The sequence below is a fragment of the Palaemon carinicauda genome, chromosome 4 (genome assembly GCF_036898095.1).
Source record: "Palaemon carinicauda isolate YSFRI2023 chromosome 4, ASM3689809v2, whole genome shotgun sequence".
Lineage (NCBI taxonomy): Eukaryota > Metazoa > Arthropoda > Malacostraca > Decapoda > Palaemonidae > Palaemon > Palaemon carinicauda.
The window spans coordinates 180,546,315-180,563,814 of NC_090728.1; the positions used below are offsets into that span (position 1 = coordinate 180,546,315).

At 36.8% G+C, this 17,500-nt stretch overlaps 1 protein-coding gene across 1 annotated transcript in view; it reads left to right on the forward strand.

Annotated features, from left to right (window-relative positions):
• LOC137640251 (protein LLP-like) overlaps positions 1 to 12,341 on the forward strand; it is a 14,473-nt gene extending 2,132 nt beyond the window's left edge. Inside the window, exons 2-3 of the mRNA XM_068372827.1 lie at positions 10,418 to 10,565; positions 11,930 to 12,341. Coding sequence (XP_068228928.1) covers positions 10,427 to 10,565; positions 11,930 to 12,240 — 450 coding nt within the window. The 5' untranslated portion in view covers positions 10,418 to 10,426 and the 3' untranslated portion in view covers positions 12,241 to 12,341. The remainder of the gene's footprint in view (positions 1 to 10,417; positions 10,566 to 11,929) is intronic.
• The last annotated feature ends 5,159 nt before the right edge of the window (positions 12,342 to 17,500 follow it).

Here is a 17,500-nt window from a genome sequence, read left to right on the forward strand (position 1 = left end):
CTTTTGTACGGAAACCCCCTCTAGCAACGTCTCCCATCGATCTCTCTCCCAGGTACAGAGAGGAAGACAAGAGACAAGCCTTGAAACGGGAAGTGTCTCTTTTACTAGAGAAGGGAGCGGTGGTCAAAGTCTCGGACCTTCAATCTCCGGGATTCTACAACCGACTCTTCTTGGTGTCAAAGAAGACAGGAGGGTGGAGGCCGGTGCTAGACGTCAGTGCTCTGAATGTCTTTGTCACAAAGCAGACGTTCTCCATGGAGACCACAAAGTCAGTCTTAGCAGCGGTCAGAAGGGAAGACTGGATGGTCTCTTTAGACCTAAGGGACACCTACTTCCACGTCCCCATCCACCCGGACTCCCAACCTTTTCTGAGATTCGTTTTCGAAAAGGTTGTCTACCAGTTTCAAGCCTTGTGCTTTGGCCTAAGCACAGCTCCTCTTGTGTTTACGAGGCTGATGAGGAATGTAGCCAAATTCCTTCATTTAGCGGACATCCGAGCCTCCCTCTATTTGGACGACTGGCTTCTCAGAGCTTCTTCCAGTCGTCGCTGTCTGAAGGATCTAAAGTGGACTCTAGATCTGACCAAGAAATTGGGTCTTCTTGTCAATATGGAAAAGTCACAACTGGTCCCATCCCAAACTAATGTGTATTTAGGGATGGAGATTCACAGTCTAGCTTTTCGGGCTTTTCCGTCGGCCCCCAGAACAAGCCAAGCCCAGTTATGCATCCAGAACATGCTGAAGAAGGAACGATGTTCAGTCAGGAAGTGGATGAGTCTGATAGGGACGCTATCATCCCTGGAACAGTTTGTGTCATTAGGAAGACTACACCTCCGTCCTCTTCAATACCACCTAGCATTTCACTGGAAAAAGGACAAGACGCTAGAAGCGGTCTCGATCCCCATTTCCGAGAAGATGAAGTCTTGCCTGACTTGGAAGGACAGTATCAGCCTAAGAGAGGGTCTTCCCCTGGCTGTTCAGACTCCCAACCACGTTCTCTTCTCGGACGCATCGGACGTAGGCTGGGGCGCGACATTAGACGGTCGGGAATGTTCGGGACTATGGAACTCGAGTCAAAGGATAATGCATATCAACTGCAAGGAGCTACTGGCAGTACATCTGGCCTTGAAAAGCTTCAGGTCTCTCCTTCAAGGCAAAGTGGTGGAAGTGAACTCGGACAACACCACTGCCTTGGCGTACATCTCCAAGCAAGGAGGGACCCACTCACTGACGTTGTACGAGATCGCAAGGGACCTGCTCATCTGGTCAAAAGGTCAAAACATATCACTAGTAACGAGGTTCATCCAAGGCAACTTGAATGTCATGGCAGATTGTCTCAGTCGGAAGGGGCAAGTAATTCCAACAGAATGGACCCTCCACAAGGATGTATGCAAGAGACTTTGGGCCACTTGGGGCCAACCAACCCTAGATCTCTTTGCAACCTCGATGACCAAGAGGCTCCCAATATATTGCTCACCAATCCCGGACCCAGCAGCAATACATATACAGTGAACCCTCGTTTATCGCGGTAGATAGGTTCCAGACGCGGCCGCGATAGGTGAAAATCCGCGAAGTAGTAACACCATATTTACCTATTTATTTAACATGTATATTCAGACTTTTAAAACCTTCCCTTGTACGTAGTACTGTTAACAAACTACCCTTTAATGTACAGAACACTTAATGCATGTAATACAGTACCCTAAACTAAAACAGGCACAAATATTAAAGGTGACTTTATATCATGCGTTTCCTAAACACGCCAAAAAGCACGATAAAAAATGGCAACCAATGTTTTGTTTACGTTTATCTCTGATCCTAATGAAGAAACAAACGCATTTACACATCTGTTTATAGGTTAGTTTTTGCATCAATTATATTGGTTATTCAGTACAGTATGTTGATTTGGTTATTACTAATGTTTTACTTAATTTTTCTTAGGACTTCCAAATGAAATTTTTTTTCTTTATGACGCCGCCTGAAACGACGGCGTCATAAAGTACGCTCAGTAAACAAACTAAGGAATTTAACCCGCATGATGAAAGTGATAAATAATGATATTACAGTAAAAGCTTTTATAAAATATGTTATTACAAATATTATTTACAGTATCTATATAAAATCATACATACGTAGCAAAGCAGGAAAACAATCTACGAGAGAGAGAGAGAGAGAGAGAGAGAGAGAGAGAGAGAGAGAGAGAGAGATATGTTTTACATACGTAAATGTAAATTTTAAACAAAACAAAAATAGCCCCATTTCATATAAAATAGATTACAAATATTTTACTTTATCATATTACAGTAGTCTGTATAATACTGTAAAGTTCAGTACAGTATGTTGTTGTTAAAGTCGTGGCGATGAAATTCTCACGAAACAAAAACACGCCATTTGATTACAACAGCTGATTCATTCTCTCTCTCTCTCTCTCTCTCTCTCTTCGTGTTATACAATACTTACATTTAGATGAAGAAACTAAAATTAGTTTTCTTAGTGTCAATTAAATACGAAATGAAATAATTAGGCCGAGTCTACATCCATTTCAATCATAGCCAAAAATAGGGCATCCGATTTCATCAGCAAACCACTATTTTTTGGGAAATATCATTTTATTCTAGAAAATTGCCACTCTTTAAATAGTTAATTGCACATTAAGAAAGCGTGTACTTTTGTTTTTAAATTTCGGGTGTGTTTTAAAAATCGAGTATTGTTGACTTTTTTTTTTTTTACTTTTGGCTGTGATTAGATCAGCTGTCATCTAGCTGCCGCTCTTGAGTGTGTACGAATACACTAACAAAGTATCATTTATACCATTTCTTAACTTATTCAAACCGTCTACAGTATACAGTTGATATTACATAAGCACCAATGTGTTATAACCTATCAAATTTTTTTGTTTATTACATTTAAAACCCCCCTCTATCTCTCTCTCGCTCTCTCTCTACCTATCTCTCTCTCTCTCTCTCTCTCTCTACCCTCTCTCTCTCTCTCTCTCTCTCTCTGTGGGCTACTTTTCACTACCTCCCATTCCTTACCTCTCTCTATCTCTCTAACAAATATCTTTGTTGCTCCTCAAAGTTTCATTTATATTGAAAATCAATCATGATTCAATTTTCCTTACTTTCTCCAATCTCGCACCATCGGTCACATCGCGGTATTTTCGATATTTCCGGAAAATCCGCAATATATGTATAGACATGGGTTATGAAAAAAATCCGCGAAGTGGTGAATCCGCGATGGTCGAACCGCGAAGTAGCGAGGGTTCACTGTAGATGCCTTTCTCCTAGATTGGTCGCATCTAGATCTATACGCATTCCCACCGTTCAAGATTGTCAACAAGGTACTGCAGAAGTTCGCCTCTCACGAAGGGACAAGGTTGACGCTAGTTGCTCCCCTCTGGCCCGCGAGAGAATGGTTCACCGAGGTACTTCGATGGCTAGTAGACGTTCCCAGAAGTCTTCCTCTAAGGGTGGACCTTCTACGTCAGCCACATGTAAAGAAGGTACACCAAAGCCTCCACGCTCTTCGTCTGACTGCCTTCAGACTATCGAAAGACTCTCGAGAGCTAGAGGCTTTTCGAAGGAGGCAGCCAGTGCGATTGCTAGAGCAAGGACAACATCCACCCTTAGAGTCTACCAATCGAAGTGGGAAGTCTTCCGAAACTGGTGCAAGTCAGTATCTGTATCCTCGACCAGTACCTCTGTATCTCAAATAGCTGATTTTCTCTTATACCTGAGAAAAGAACGATCACTTTCAGCTCCCACTATCAAGGGCTACAGAAGCATGTTGGCATCGGTCTTCCGGCATAGAGGCTTAGATCTTTCCAACAATAAAGATCTACAGGACCTCCTTTCTTTTGAGACCACGAAGGAGCGTCGTTTGGTTACACCTGGTTGGAATTTAGACGTGGTACTAAGTTTCCTCATGTCAGACAGGTTTGAGCCGCTACAATCAGCCTCCCTGAAAGATCTCACCTTAAAGACACTTTTCCTGGTATACTTTAGCCACAGCTAAAAGAGTCAGTGAGATTCGTGCCTTCAGCAAGAACATCGGATTTTCGTCAGAAAAAGCTACATGTTCAAAAATGAGCTGCCTTCTCGACCTTGGCCGAAATCGTTCGATATTCCCAGCTTATCGAATATGGTAGGCAATGAACTAGAAAGAGTCTTATGCCCTGTGAGAGCTCTTAAGTTCTATTTAAAACGAACTAAACCTTTACGAGGCCTATCTGAAGCTTTATGGTGTTCAGTTAAGAAATCATCTTTGCCTATGTCAAAGAATGCTTTATCCTATTTTATCAGACTGTTAATACGAGAAGCTCATTCCCACCTGAGTGAGGAAGACCAAGCATTGCTGAAGGTAAGGACACACGAAGTTAGAGCTGTCGCAACTTCCGTGGCCTTTAAGCAAAATAGATCTCTGCGAAGTATAATGGACGCAACCTATTGGAGAAGCAAGTCAGTGTTTGCGTCTTTTTATCTAAAGGATGTCCAGTCCCTTTACGAGGACTGCTACACACTGGGACCATTTGTAGCAGCGAGTGCAGTAGTGGGTGAGGGCTCAACCACTACAATTCCCTAATTCCATACCCTTTTAATCTTTCTCTTGAAATGTTTTATTGTTGTTTTTTGGGTTGTCCGGAAGGCTAAGAAGCCTTTCGCATCCTGGTTGATTTGGCGGGTGGTCAAAGTCATTTCTTGAGAGCGCCTAGATTAGGGGTTTTGATGAGGTCCTGTTGTATGGGTTGCAACCCTTGATACTTCAGATCCTAGGGGTCGATCAGCATCCTAAGAGGATCGCGAGGCTCCGTAAGGAAGACGTACTTAAAAGGCAGAGTAATTGTTCAAGTCGACTTCCTTACCAGGTACCTATTTATTTTGTTTTTGTTATTTTGATAACTTCTAAAATGAAATAAAAACTCTTAGCTCATAAGTGTAAACATATATTGCTGGTCTCTACCCACCCCCCTGGGTGTGAATCAGCTATATAATCACCGGCTAAGTTAAATATTGAAAAATGTTATTTTGATAAAATAAATTTTTGAATATACTTACCCGGTGATTATAAATTAAAGGACCCTCCCTTCCTCCCCAATAGAGACGCAGTGGGACGAGGAGAAAATTGAGTCTTTGTTTACATTGAGTACTGGGTATCTGGACGACAGATGGCGCTGTTGGGCACACCCGCAACCTGTGTAGCGATCGCTGGCGAGTTTTACCGTAGAGTTGTCTGTCGGGCAACAGAGTTGCAGCTATATAATCACCGGGTAAGTATATTCAAAAATTTATTTTATTATCAAAATAACATTTTAAAAACCAAATAAACAGACATACACTGTAAACTAAGAAGCCTGTCCTTACCTTTGGAGGACTCAGTATTGATACCATACCTCAAGATAAGTTGTATCCCTCTGTTGGCTTCCCTTGAAAAATACAATATGGCTTTTCAGGTGTACCTTCTTGCATGTTAATTGTTCTTAAAACTTTAAAAATACAGGTTTCCAACAAGTATTGAAATAAAAATTGTTCAAAGCACCTATAAATGCACGAGTAGCAACTCCTATTTTCTCCAAAAAGGATATGCCCTTATATTTGGCATGAGTCCAATAGTGAGTTACTTCCCAACCAAGAAACATTTAGTTGCAAAGTACAGAAGGTAGCATCTCCTGAAGTAAAGGTAGGCTATTGGCAATAAAAAAAGTCGCCTGGCAGTGAAAACAGCTCTGATCGGTCACTTGGAAGGCAATATCAAAAGGTGACCAGGCTCTCATGGTATAGAAAAGGGAAAATCAATGTCAGGAGCTACTGGAATTGTGAGTTTTTAATTAAACGATCTAGTTTATTATTTTCCAAGTATAGGTTATGGGTTTCAAAAGTGTGTTTGAAGAGATATATTTGATTGTCTGTTCCAATCTTCTAATATTATGCTCTTATGTAGTAAAATAAAAAACTAATACACCAAGGCTCAGAGTCATTAAATTTAACATAGAATTTACACAGATCAAAATTATCAACTGAAGATAGACTGGATTGGATGAGTTTAAAACAAAAAGATAATTAGATTTTAGGACTATCCCTGTTCCAAAATAACAAATTTGGAAATAATTTGTATTTTTCCTGACACAAACCTGGAGCTATTTATAATAGGGTATTTCTTTCAGCTGCGCCGAAAGTAATACCCTATTATAAATAGCGAAGGTTTGTATCTGTGTCGGAACAAACTCTACTTATAAAAGCAAAATATGATCTTGTTTCTTTATGCACCATGCACTGCTAAAAAAGATAATACAATTAGGAGCCCATTATGTAAGAATTTAGATTTCATTGCAACACCCGTGACTAAATATTGCATACATTACACAAATTTCATTGGAAGTTAGAAAAAATCCTTGTGGCTAATTGTAAATCTACAAATACTTCAGTAATCTTTAATTTCCCACAATTACAGTGTTTTTCGTATTCGTGTAAATTTGATTTATTAATAAAGAAAAAAAATGCAATTTCCACTTAAGATATAAAATGGACAGTAATATTATCAAAAACTTTTATGGACAAATTTAGTCTAGACGTAAGCTGTGATAGTACCAGTTTACAGTTTGGACCAATGCTAGATTTGGGACTTTAAAGTAACATTTATCTATGTATCAGTGTGTTTTGAAAGAATATGACCATTTTAAATAATTATTTATCAGCGTGTTTTGAAAGAATATAACCATTTTAAATAATTATGTAAGTTTCATAGACAAAAGTAATCCCCCTTTTACAGCAAGAAGTAGAAACCACAATGCAAAATGGGGTTTTAGAGTGGGCCAAACATAAAAGAAGTTAGATATAACGGAGTATCATAATCTAAACCTACCCTGAGACACTGGGTTATATCTTGGCAAGGAAAGGGTTCGTGCGATATAACCTGTGTAAAACATTACAGATCTTGTATTTAGCACAATATCAATACTGAACTGCATGTAAATAAAGTCAAACCTAATCTGAATACAGTATATTTGATTTATAATTTTACAAAATTATGATGTAATTTCTGTTTTCTTTCAATGGTAAATACTTATGACTTGGGCAATAAGTGGAATATAATGCACTTGGCCTTATTCTTGTTTTAAGATTTTTAGCAATAATGAAAAAAATATAATTTTAGATTTACAGTATGCATATTTTTTTTCTGGATATATCATAAATACAAACAGTAAGAATGGTATTACAAAATTCTGCAACTTGAAAATATAACGAGTCAAGTCAAGTGTAATATAGTATTTTTTAAGTTTTAAGAACAATTAACATGTAAGAAGGTACCTTGTATTTTTCAATATATGGATATATTGGCTTTGTGTGAGACAAAGATAAAAGGGAAAGGTGAAGTGATGTTTGGTGAAATGTCTGGTAGAGTGTCTGGGATTGAAAGGGAAGAGCAAGAGAAGGTGTAGCTTTATTGCTGAGTGAATGGATGACAGGTAAAGTAGTGGAATGGAAGGAGATATCTTCTAGGTTAATGTGGGTAAGGGTTAGGTTGTGTAGGGAATGGTGGCCTTTGTCAGTGCGTATGGGCCAGGTTGTGAGAAAAGTGAAGAAGAGCGGAGTGAGTTCTGGAATGAATTATCTAGGTGTGTAGAAGGAATTATGTAGTTGTCATGGGTGACTTAAATGCTAGAGTGAGCCCTGGAGAGGTAGAAGGTGTCATTGGGAAGTATGGCGTACCAGGTGAAAATGAGAGTGGTGAGAGACTGGTAGATATATGTATCGAGCAAGAGATGGTGATAAGTTCAAGCTTTTTCAAAAAGAAAGATAAAAATAAGTATACATGGGTAAGAGTGGCAAATGGAAGAGTGGTATGGATTATGTGTTGATAACTAAAAGAATGTTTGGAAGATTGAAAGATGTACACGTGTTTAGGGGTATGGCTAACGGTATGGCTGATAATTTTTTGGTGGAAGGAAAATTAGTTGTAGCAAAAGATTGGGGGAATAGAGTAGGTGGATGTAAAAGGGAGCTAGTGAGGGTTGAAGAGCTAATAAAACCGGGGGTAAAAAGTAAATATCAAGAAAGGTTGAAAATGGCATATGACGAAGTGAAAGTATGAGAAACGGGTAATTTAGAGGAGGAGTGGAATGGAAGTTAGTAAAAGAAAATTTTGTTGGGATTGCAAGTGATGTGTGTGGCAAGAAGTTTGTTGGAGGCAGCATGAGGAAGAGCAGTGAATGGTGGAATGAAGGAGTGAAGGTAAAAGTGGAAGAGAAAAAGAGGGCTTTTGAAGAATGGCTGCAGAGTAATAGTGTAGAGAAGTATGAAAGATATAGAGAGAAAAATGTGGAAGTAAAGAGCAAGGTAAGGGAGGCAAAGAGGGCAGCTGACCTGAGGTGGGGTCAGGGATTGGAAAGAAGTGAATAGAGTAAGGAAGGCTGGTTCAAGAATTGAAGAGACAGTGAAAGATGGAAATGGAAGGTTGTTAAAAGGAAAAGGTGGGCGGAATATTTTGAAAGTTTACTGAATGTTGAGGATAACAGGGAGGCAGATATAATTGCTGTTGCAGGTGTTGAGGTGCTGGTGATGGGAGATGAGAATGAGAGAGAGATTACAAGAGAGGAAGTGAGGAGAGCACTAGATGAAACGAGAGTAGGAAAAGCATCTGGTATGGATGGTGTGAGAACTGAGATGTTGAAGGAAGGGGGTGTGACTGTACTTGAATGGTTGGTGAGATTGTTTAATATGTGTTTTGTGTTGTCAATGGTACCAGTAGATTGGGTTTGTGCGTGTATTGTACCACTATATAAGGGTAAGGGAGATGTGCATGAGTGTTGTAATTCCAGGGGTATTAGTTTGTTGAGTGTGGTGGGAAAAGTGTATGGTAGAGTACTGATTAATAGGATCAAGGATAAAACAGAGAATGCAATCTTAGAAGTACAGGGTGGTTTTAGAAGAGATAGAGGTTGTATGAATCAGATTTTTACAGTTAGGCAGATATGTGAGAAATATTTAGCAAAAGGTAAGGAGGTGTATGTTGCGTTTATGGATCTGGAGAAAGCATATGATAGAGTTGATAGGGAAGCAATGTGGAATGTGATGAGGTTATATGGAGTTGGTGGAAGGTTGTTGCAAGCAGTGAAAAGTTTCTACAAAGGTAGTACTGTAAAGCATGTGTTAGGATAGGAAATGAAGTGAGCGATTGGTTTCCGCTGAGTGGGGCTAAGACAGGGATGTGTGATGTCGCCGTGGTTGTTTAACTTGTATGTTGATGGAGTGGTGAGAGAGGTGAATGCTCGAGTGCTTGGATGAGGATTGAAACTGGTAGACGAGAATGACCATGAATCAGTTGTTGTTTGCGGATGATACTGTACTGGTTGCAGACGCGGAAGAGAAGCTTGGCCGATTAGTGAGAGAATTTGGAAGGGTGTGTAAGAGAAGGAAGTTGAGAGTTAATGTGGATAAGAGTAAGGTTATGAGATATACGAGAAGGGAGGGTGGTGTGAGGTTGAATGTCATGTTGAATGGAGAGTTACTTGAGGAGGTGGATCAGTTTAAGTACTTGGGGTCTGTTGTTGCAGCAAATGGTGGAGTGGAAGCAGATGTATGTCAGAGAGTGAATGAAGGATGCTAAGTGTTGGGGGCAGTTAAGGGAGTAGTAAAAAATAGAGGGTTGGGCATGAATGAAAAGAGAGTTCTGTATGAGAAAGTGATTGTACCAACTGTGATGTATGGATCGGAGTTGTGGGGAATGAAAGTGACAGAGAGACAGAAATTGAATGTGTTTGAGATGAAATGTCTAAGGAGTATGGCTGGTGTATCTCGAGTAGATAGGGTTAGGAACGAAGTAGTGAGGGTGAGAACGGGTGTAAGAAATGAGTTAGCAGCTAGAGTGGATATGAATGTGTTGAGGTGGTTTGGCCATGTTGAGAGAATGGAAAATGGATGTCTGCTAAAGAAGGTGATGAATGCAAGAGTTGATGGGAGAAGTACAAGAGGAAGGCCAAGGTTTGGGTGGATGGATGGAGTGAAGGAAGCTCTGGGTGATAGGAGGATAGATGTGAGAGAGCGTGCTAGAAATAGGAATGATTGGCGAGCGATTGTGACGCAGTTCCAGTAGGCTCTGCTGCTTCCTCCGGTGCCTTGGAAGACCGCAGAGGCAGCAGCAGTAGGGGATTCAGCATTATGAAGCTTCATCTGTGGTGGATAATGTGGGAGGGTGGGCTGTGGCACTCCTAGCAGTACCAGCCAAACTTGGCTGAGTCCCTTGTCAGGCTGGGAGGAACGTGGAAAGGAGAGGTCCCCTTTTCTTTTTCATTTGTTTGATGTCAGCGACCCCCCCCCCCCAAAATTGGGGGAAGTGCCTTGGTATATGTATGTATGTATGTATGTATTTATTTATTTATTAAATGGAAGTTGTTTAAGTTTGAAAAAATTTTCCTTTAACAGAAATAGAAAATGGCCAGAAGTATTAAAAGTAGAAGAGGAAAGAAGCTCCGTCAGAAGTTGCGTGAGCGTTACAAAAAGAAAGCAGATGATCATCTCCGAAAGATTGTAGAGAAAGCACAGGATAACGACTTGCAGGATATTACGACGTGTAAGTATTTTGCTTTGTTTTATTGACCAATTACTTGCCACTTTTTTTTTTTTTTTTATCATGGCATGAAACATGGAAATATTTACCACAGTCTGTATATTTTGTAAATTTACTCAGAACATAAGTACTGTATGTTGGTAACATACACCTTGCATATACAGTATTTGATGATCTCCCTGGTACCAAGCTTGCCTAATGACAAGGTTAGCTTGTTAAGATACTGACAGATTTATGGCCTTCCTTCTTGTACTGTATATTTATTTATGACGACTTATGATTAATTCAAACTTGACTGAGTTCTCTTGGACAATGTAGAAGTTATCACATGGCAAGTGTAACAGAAACAAATAGTATTTCTTCATGTAAGTGTATTCATTATTGACTACAATTGTACCAATTTGAATTTAAATTCATTCTGCTGGATGTTATGGAAACTGAAGTTTACTTCTTTATACTACAGTATATACAGACAAATCTGGATTCATACCTCCCTTCAACTGATGAAGGTTAAACAAAATGATTTCTAACCTGCAGAACACATACAAGATGTGTGATAAGTGTTACTATCAGTACCTTATATGTGCTCACAACTCTTACAACTTTCAAGGAGTTTTAGTGAAATACAGCCAATAGACTGGTTAGTATTACTATATACAAGAGTACTTGTACAACATACCAATACAGTAGTCTGTAAATCTTATTGACTTCTTAAAACATACCTTAGATTTTTCATTAATTTGTTGATATGTTTGGTAGAGTATTATTGTTAGTGGTGTTTAAGGAGGGTTAGAATAGTTGAATTATCACTAAACATTCTGAGATGGCAGTGGCATTATCCTGTTTCCAATAGCGTTATTCATAAAAAAGACATCTCCGTTGTTTTTTCCATTTTTTAACATTCAGTATAACAATAAAATAAAAGTACAGTACTGTGTATTTAATGTGAAAATGATGCAATAACCAGGTTTATAGCATAGAAAAATGAAATTTACAACAGCCAATGAAAGATAAATATTACAAAAATGACTACTTTATGTCCAGTGAGTAATTTGCTACATACAAATTTTGAATTGCTATAAAGATCCCAAAGTACCTTATGGTGTGAAACTTGATGTCCTAAACTAACACTATTTGGTTAATCCGTTGAATATTTCTCCTATTTAAGCAGGATTGGCAAGGTCATAATATAAGTATCTAATGCACAGCACTGCTTTTCTCATAAGGTCATGAACAGATATGTTGTATACTAATTATGTTGTACATATACTGTTTTGTACTTTACAGAAAATAACCCACTCATTGACATTTCATTGTAGCCACAAGATATATGCTGATAAAAGTTTAATGACATTTTGTTTTTACAGTGGTTTGGATACCAAAATATCAAAGGGAAAGGGATAATAAAGATGAAATGGTAAACGAAGAAGCAGAGACCTCGGGTGAAAATGCTGAAGGAGATGTAAAGGATGAAGTCAAGATGGAGGGAGACACTGAACCCAAAGGACACAGGCCAAAAAAGAAGTTGAGAGTTTACAGAGGAGGTATTGAATGTTTGAGAGACAAAAATGGTGGTTTGCCTAAGTGGTTAAGTCAGAGGAAAGTCAGAAAAGCATTCATCAAGAAGAAAATAAGGAAAAATGACAAAGCAAAGCGAAAAGGTTTGAAATTGTTTTGAGCTGTGGATTTTCACAAAGTTGTATTATTATTTTTTTTTTCTCTTTTTTGTAAAAAAACAAAATAAATTGGGTATACAGTATGTTTTTTTGTTTGTTAAAATATTGATACTAGTATCACTTCAAGATTGAATTATTGTTAGCTTGGTATTTCTTTAATAATAATTAAAAAGAATAAATCAATATACTGCCACTTCTTCTTTCATACTTTGAATTAGGCAAATTAAAAGTCATAATTTGCTTAGATAATAAAATTGTTATATTTCTACTATTGTATATTTTCCCTTCCTTTTGTAAGCTACATTACTGTAATTTTAATTCTGTTGAGCACCTTCAATGCTGCTTTCTATTAAAACTCTGATGGTTAAATGCTAAAATTTTAAAACAAATATACTGAACGAAGACAGCTCATGATATATCTAGAATGAAAGAATATCGATTAAAAATATATATAAATCCGGCATAATTTTACTGTATATCAATTCAATCTTGGACAAATGATGCTCACTCAGTAGTTATGTGTTCTTTGGATTCGTAATGTTTTTTTTACAGCATCCAATCATTAACATGTTAGATCTGATCCACATAATTTTATATCCCTGTAAAACCTTGGCAATTGCAGTTGTTACGTTCCAGTCCCCTTCCTGGATAGGTAAATACAGAGAGGTGGATACATTACTCTACAGTATATTTTCATGTTTATATTTATAAATTTAAGTTTTTATAAACTTTATATTCACTCTTATAACTCCTTTCTACATTCAAACAGTTTTAAAATAAAATTTACTTTTACTGCAGACACAAGTAAAGAAACTTGTGATCAACTGTTATTACCAGGATTGACTACTGTAACTACATCTACAATTTACCAAAAGTGCAATTTAAGAAATTATAAAAAGTAAAGGAGCAAGACTGATAAAAGGTGTCCCACCCCAAGAAAGGATCACTCCTATACAGTACAAATTTACATTGGCTGCTTATTAAAGCAAGAATTGAGTTTAAAATATGTACAATTACCCATCAAGTTATCAGAACCGCACGTCCGAAATATATAAGAGAATCGCTACATATTGTACGTACAGCCAACAAATAGTGTTGACAAGAGAATAGTTACAGATGGTTTCAAATTATTCAAAACCTAGGATATGTCTACTGTAGGCTCTAGACTCTAGAGCCTTTAAATATGCGGCCCTGAGACAATACGATGGGCTCCCACTAAACATTCAAAAGAGTTAAGATATTAAGGCTTTCAAGAGGAAACTGAAGACTTTCTTGTTCTCAAAGTGCTTCGATAATGTGGATTTGACAATAAACAAACAATATGCAGTGTAAAATGTTGAATGCTTTCAAACATGATAAAATTACTTTGGAGGTCCTGTAGAGAGTGGGCTTCCCCTGCTGTATAACACCAGAAAAGCAGCCCTTAAAGTAAGTAAAGTAATAAAGAAAAATTTAAATCAGAACACTCACCAGAGATGATAGTACCCTGTACATGTAGTACTAAAACTTGATTGATGATTTTGACTCGCTGCTCAGTACTGAACTATACAGATGAATACAATGATGAGATAAATGTAGTACTGTACTCAGCCAAAATACAAAATCTATCAGAAATTAATCATTACTAAAATGTTTTTCATTTTATGTAGTTAGTCAGATATTTTAAAAGTTCCAACGAGATATGAAACGTCTTTGCCACCATTGAGAGTAAGAATGCCTTACCATATTTTTTTTTTCTACAAAGTTGTGGAAAAGAACTTGCGAATTTAGGTGATTAGAAAAGCCCTGGTTCAGTTTACAGAGGTGATTTGTTCAATACAAGGTCAGTCAATTTTTCGAGGGCACAGGTTGCAAGGTTTCGGTGAAAACCAGCTCTTACTTTTAGCTCCGAAGTGTGATGTGTCAAATTTTCCCCACGTCATTAAATTTCTTGGGGATCCCATGGCTATATCTACAGTACAACTTTTAATTCTGAACAAGGTAAGTGAAAAGGAGGTTTATTGAAGGTTTTAGAAATGATACATCTTACAACAAGGTAGGATTAGGTTATGATGCACTTCTATATTTCACTTGTTCTGTGGTAAGCAATATGGCCTTTGCTTTGTAGGTCAGTTTAGGGGACAAGGTTAATACATACCAAGTAAGGGTCAGACATTTATTTCCATATTACTATTTATATGCGGGGTCGCAAAAAAAAAAGGTCCATTACTTGCTAAATTTCTCTTGACTTTCCGTATTCCCAAATTATTTTCAAAATGTCAATGACCCAAAATGGCATCTATATAGACAATAAGGGTGTAAATACTACGCGAAATTCAAGGTCAATAGGTAAATGACACTTTTTAAAGACTAAACAATCTCTTTACAAATACAATACAACACTTCTCGCATATTTCCAAGACTTTTTCCCCAACATTTCACAAATGGTCTTCCACGATATCTTTGAGTATCCTACGACGTTAGAAAAAGCATCAACTTTTTACACCCAATTCCATTCCTTGATGGTCATATTCCTATTTCCGCTATTAATCCCCACCCTCATAAGGTTTGGGTTAGTTGCAACTTGTTCAAACATTCAATGAATAATTTTGTAAAGAATTTCGTTTAACCCTTTCATTTATTTTAACGAAGTGTATGTAGCTGGTTAGGACAGTTATATATTTTTATTGTCAGATCGATTTACTTTTTTGGGGAAAAGTTGTTTATCTTGGTCTAAAATGCAATATAATGAAGCCAATTTCACGATTTACGAAATATGATTTACCCTTTTATTACTATTGCTATTATCAATAGAAGTAATAAACTTCAATTCTTACAAAACACTGTAAAGATACAATCATCTCGTGCTCAACTGTACTATATAAACGATAATAGTTTCAAATTTTTGCCCATGGAATTTTGTAAATCTTTTCCAGTACGGTACCATGAATCACCATACATAAAATCTAAGGCAGTCAATACCATAACATAGGATGTAGTTGAAAGTTTTTATTTCAAATATATTTTATTTTGAAGTTTCGCCCAAAATAAAACCATCTAAAAATCAAAATAAAAAATTAACATGTCATGCGAAGTCACAAGTGGTAGTAATTGAATGGTTAATACTGGTACTGCATTAAGAAAGTACTTGTATAATAAACTTTAGTTTTTAACATGACACAATCCTATATTAGCAAACAGTCCTCTGATATTGCACATATGATAATTTTGTGCACATTATTTCTACAACTTTACTAGTTCATAAACTAATGGATGCAGCTATTAGTTAAGAAATAAAATAAAAAAACAGTAATATGTTGTTATTAACCTGGTCATTTTGTAGAGAATGTGACAGAAAGAATGGTTTGTTTGTGAGGGAAAAGTTTCATGTCATTAGTAAAGATCCTTTTATTATCATTATTATTATTATTATTATTATTACTTGCTAAGCTAAAACCCGAGTTGAAAAACCAGGATGCTATATGCCCAGGGACTCCAACAGGGTAAATAGCCCAGTGAGGAAAGGAAACAAGGAAAAAATTAAGTATTTTAAGAACAGTAACGTTAAAATAAAAATTTCCTATATAAACTATAAAAACTTTATCAAAACAAGAGGAAGCAAAATAAGATAGAATAGTGTACCCTCAAGCAAGAGAACTCTAACCCAAGACAGTGGAAGACCATGGTACAGAGGCTATGGCATTGCCCAAGACTAGAGAACAATAGTTTGATTTCGAATTTTTAGGGCAAGGGAGAAATTATCACATATAGAAAAAGGAATTGGAAGAAACATTCTATGCAGAGGTAAGAGGGACAGGAAGACCACAAGTGAACCATGCAATACAGCAATCCATGAGTTAACTTTGAACAGGTTATGTGGCATCTTTAAGGAACAAAGACTCTATTATCAATTGAAGAGTGGGGATACCAAAGACTGTTCATCACGTATGAAAAGTGGAAAACATACAGTAGTAAGGGAGATTATCTATTCTTATACGTAGTTGATCATTTCAATAATTTGAATTATCATAATTTTAATAATTGTATAATTCTAATAAAAATTTTAATTCTAATGATAATAATTCGTTTGATAATTTCAATAATGTTATTAATTTCAATCGTAATTATGATTTTTTAAATTTTAAATTTAGTAGCAATAATTTTAATAATTTAAGTAATTATAATTATAATTTAACAATTTTCAATAATAGTAATTTTAATAATGTTAGTAATAACTTTAATAGTAATATTAATTTTAATAATCATATCTTTAATAATTTTTTAACAATTTTATAATAATCACATTTTTATTCTTATAATAATCGTATTTTCAGTAATGTTAATAATTTTAACAATTTTTAATAATTTTTAAAGATTATAATACACTATAGATAAAAGTTACTACATTCCTTTCACCCTCGTCCAAGCATTTCCTATTGTCTAGTTGCTTATACAGATTGCTTGTGTTTGAACTATCAAATTACAGAAGCCAAGCTACGTAGTGGAAATGTTTCTCTGCGAGTTGCTAAGTATTGATTATATTAGCAAATTTATTTGCACCACTATGCCACCATAAATTCACTGAATAATTCGATTATCGAATATAGACAAACCTTTATTGGAAACCAAAATTAAATTTTACAGACGTTTTCCCTTTTGAATAATAAAATGACACTACCTTAAAAGTCAATTTTGATCGTTATAACTAGTTCAAGAAGCGCGAAGTGAACTTATTGAAAAGGGGAAAATAATTAAAAAGATAACTTTTTACTCCTTATTAGCGTTTACGGCTTTTGATCTACATCTGAACCCCCCCTCTCTCTCTCTCTCTCTCTCTCTCTCTCTCTCTCTCTCTCTCTCTCTCTCTCTCTCTCTCTCTCTCTCTCTCTCATTAAAAAGATAACATTGTATTCTTCAGGGTTTACGCCTTTAGACTTGCGTCTCTCTCTCTCTCTCTCTCTCTCTCTCTCTCTCTCTCTCTCTCTCTCTCTCTCTCTCTCTCTCTCATTAAAAAGATAACATTGTATTCTTTTAATGTTTACGCCCCTTGACTCACATCTGAATCTCTCTCTCTCTCTCTCTCTCTCTCTCTCTCTCTCTCTCTCTCTCTCTCTCCACGATGACTGCAAAGGCGTTTACGTGGCAACAGCCTCGTTCCTCTCGGATTGCGTTTCACTTCATTGACAGGAGGATATAATGAAGCCCACGCCCAATTGTGTGTGAACGCACTTATAAAAGCGACTGAGTATGTGCATACTTACTGTCTTGAGTTAGAGTTCTCTT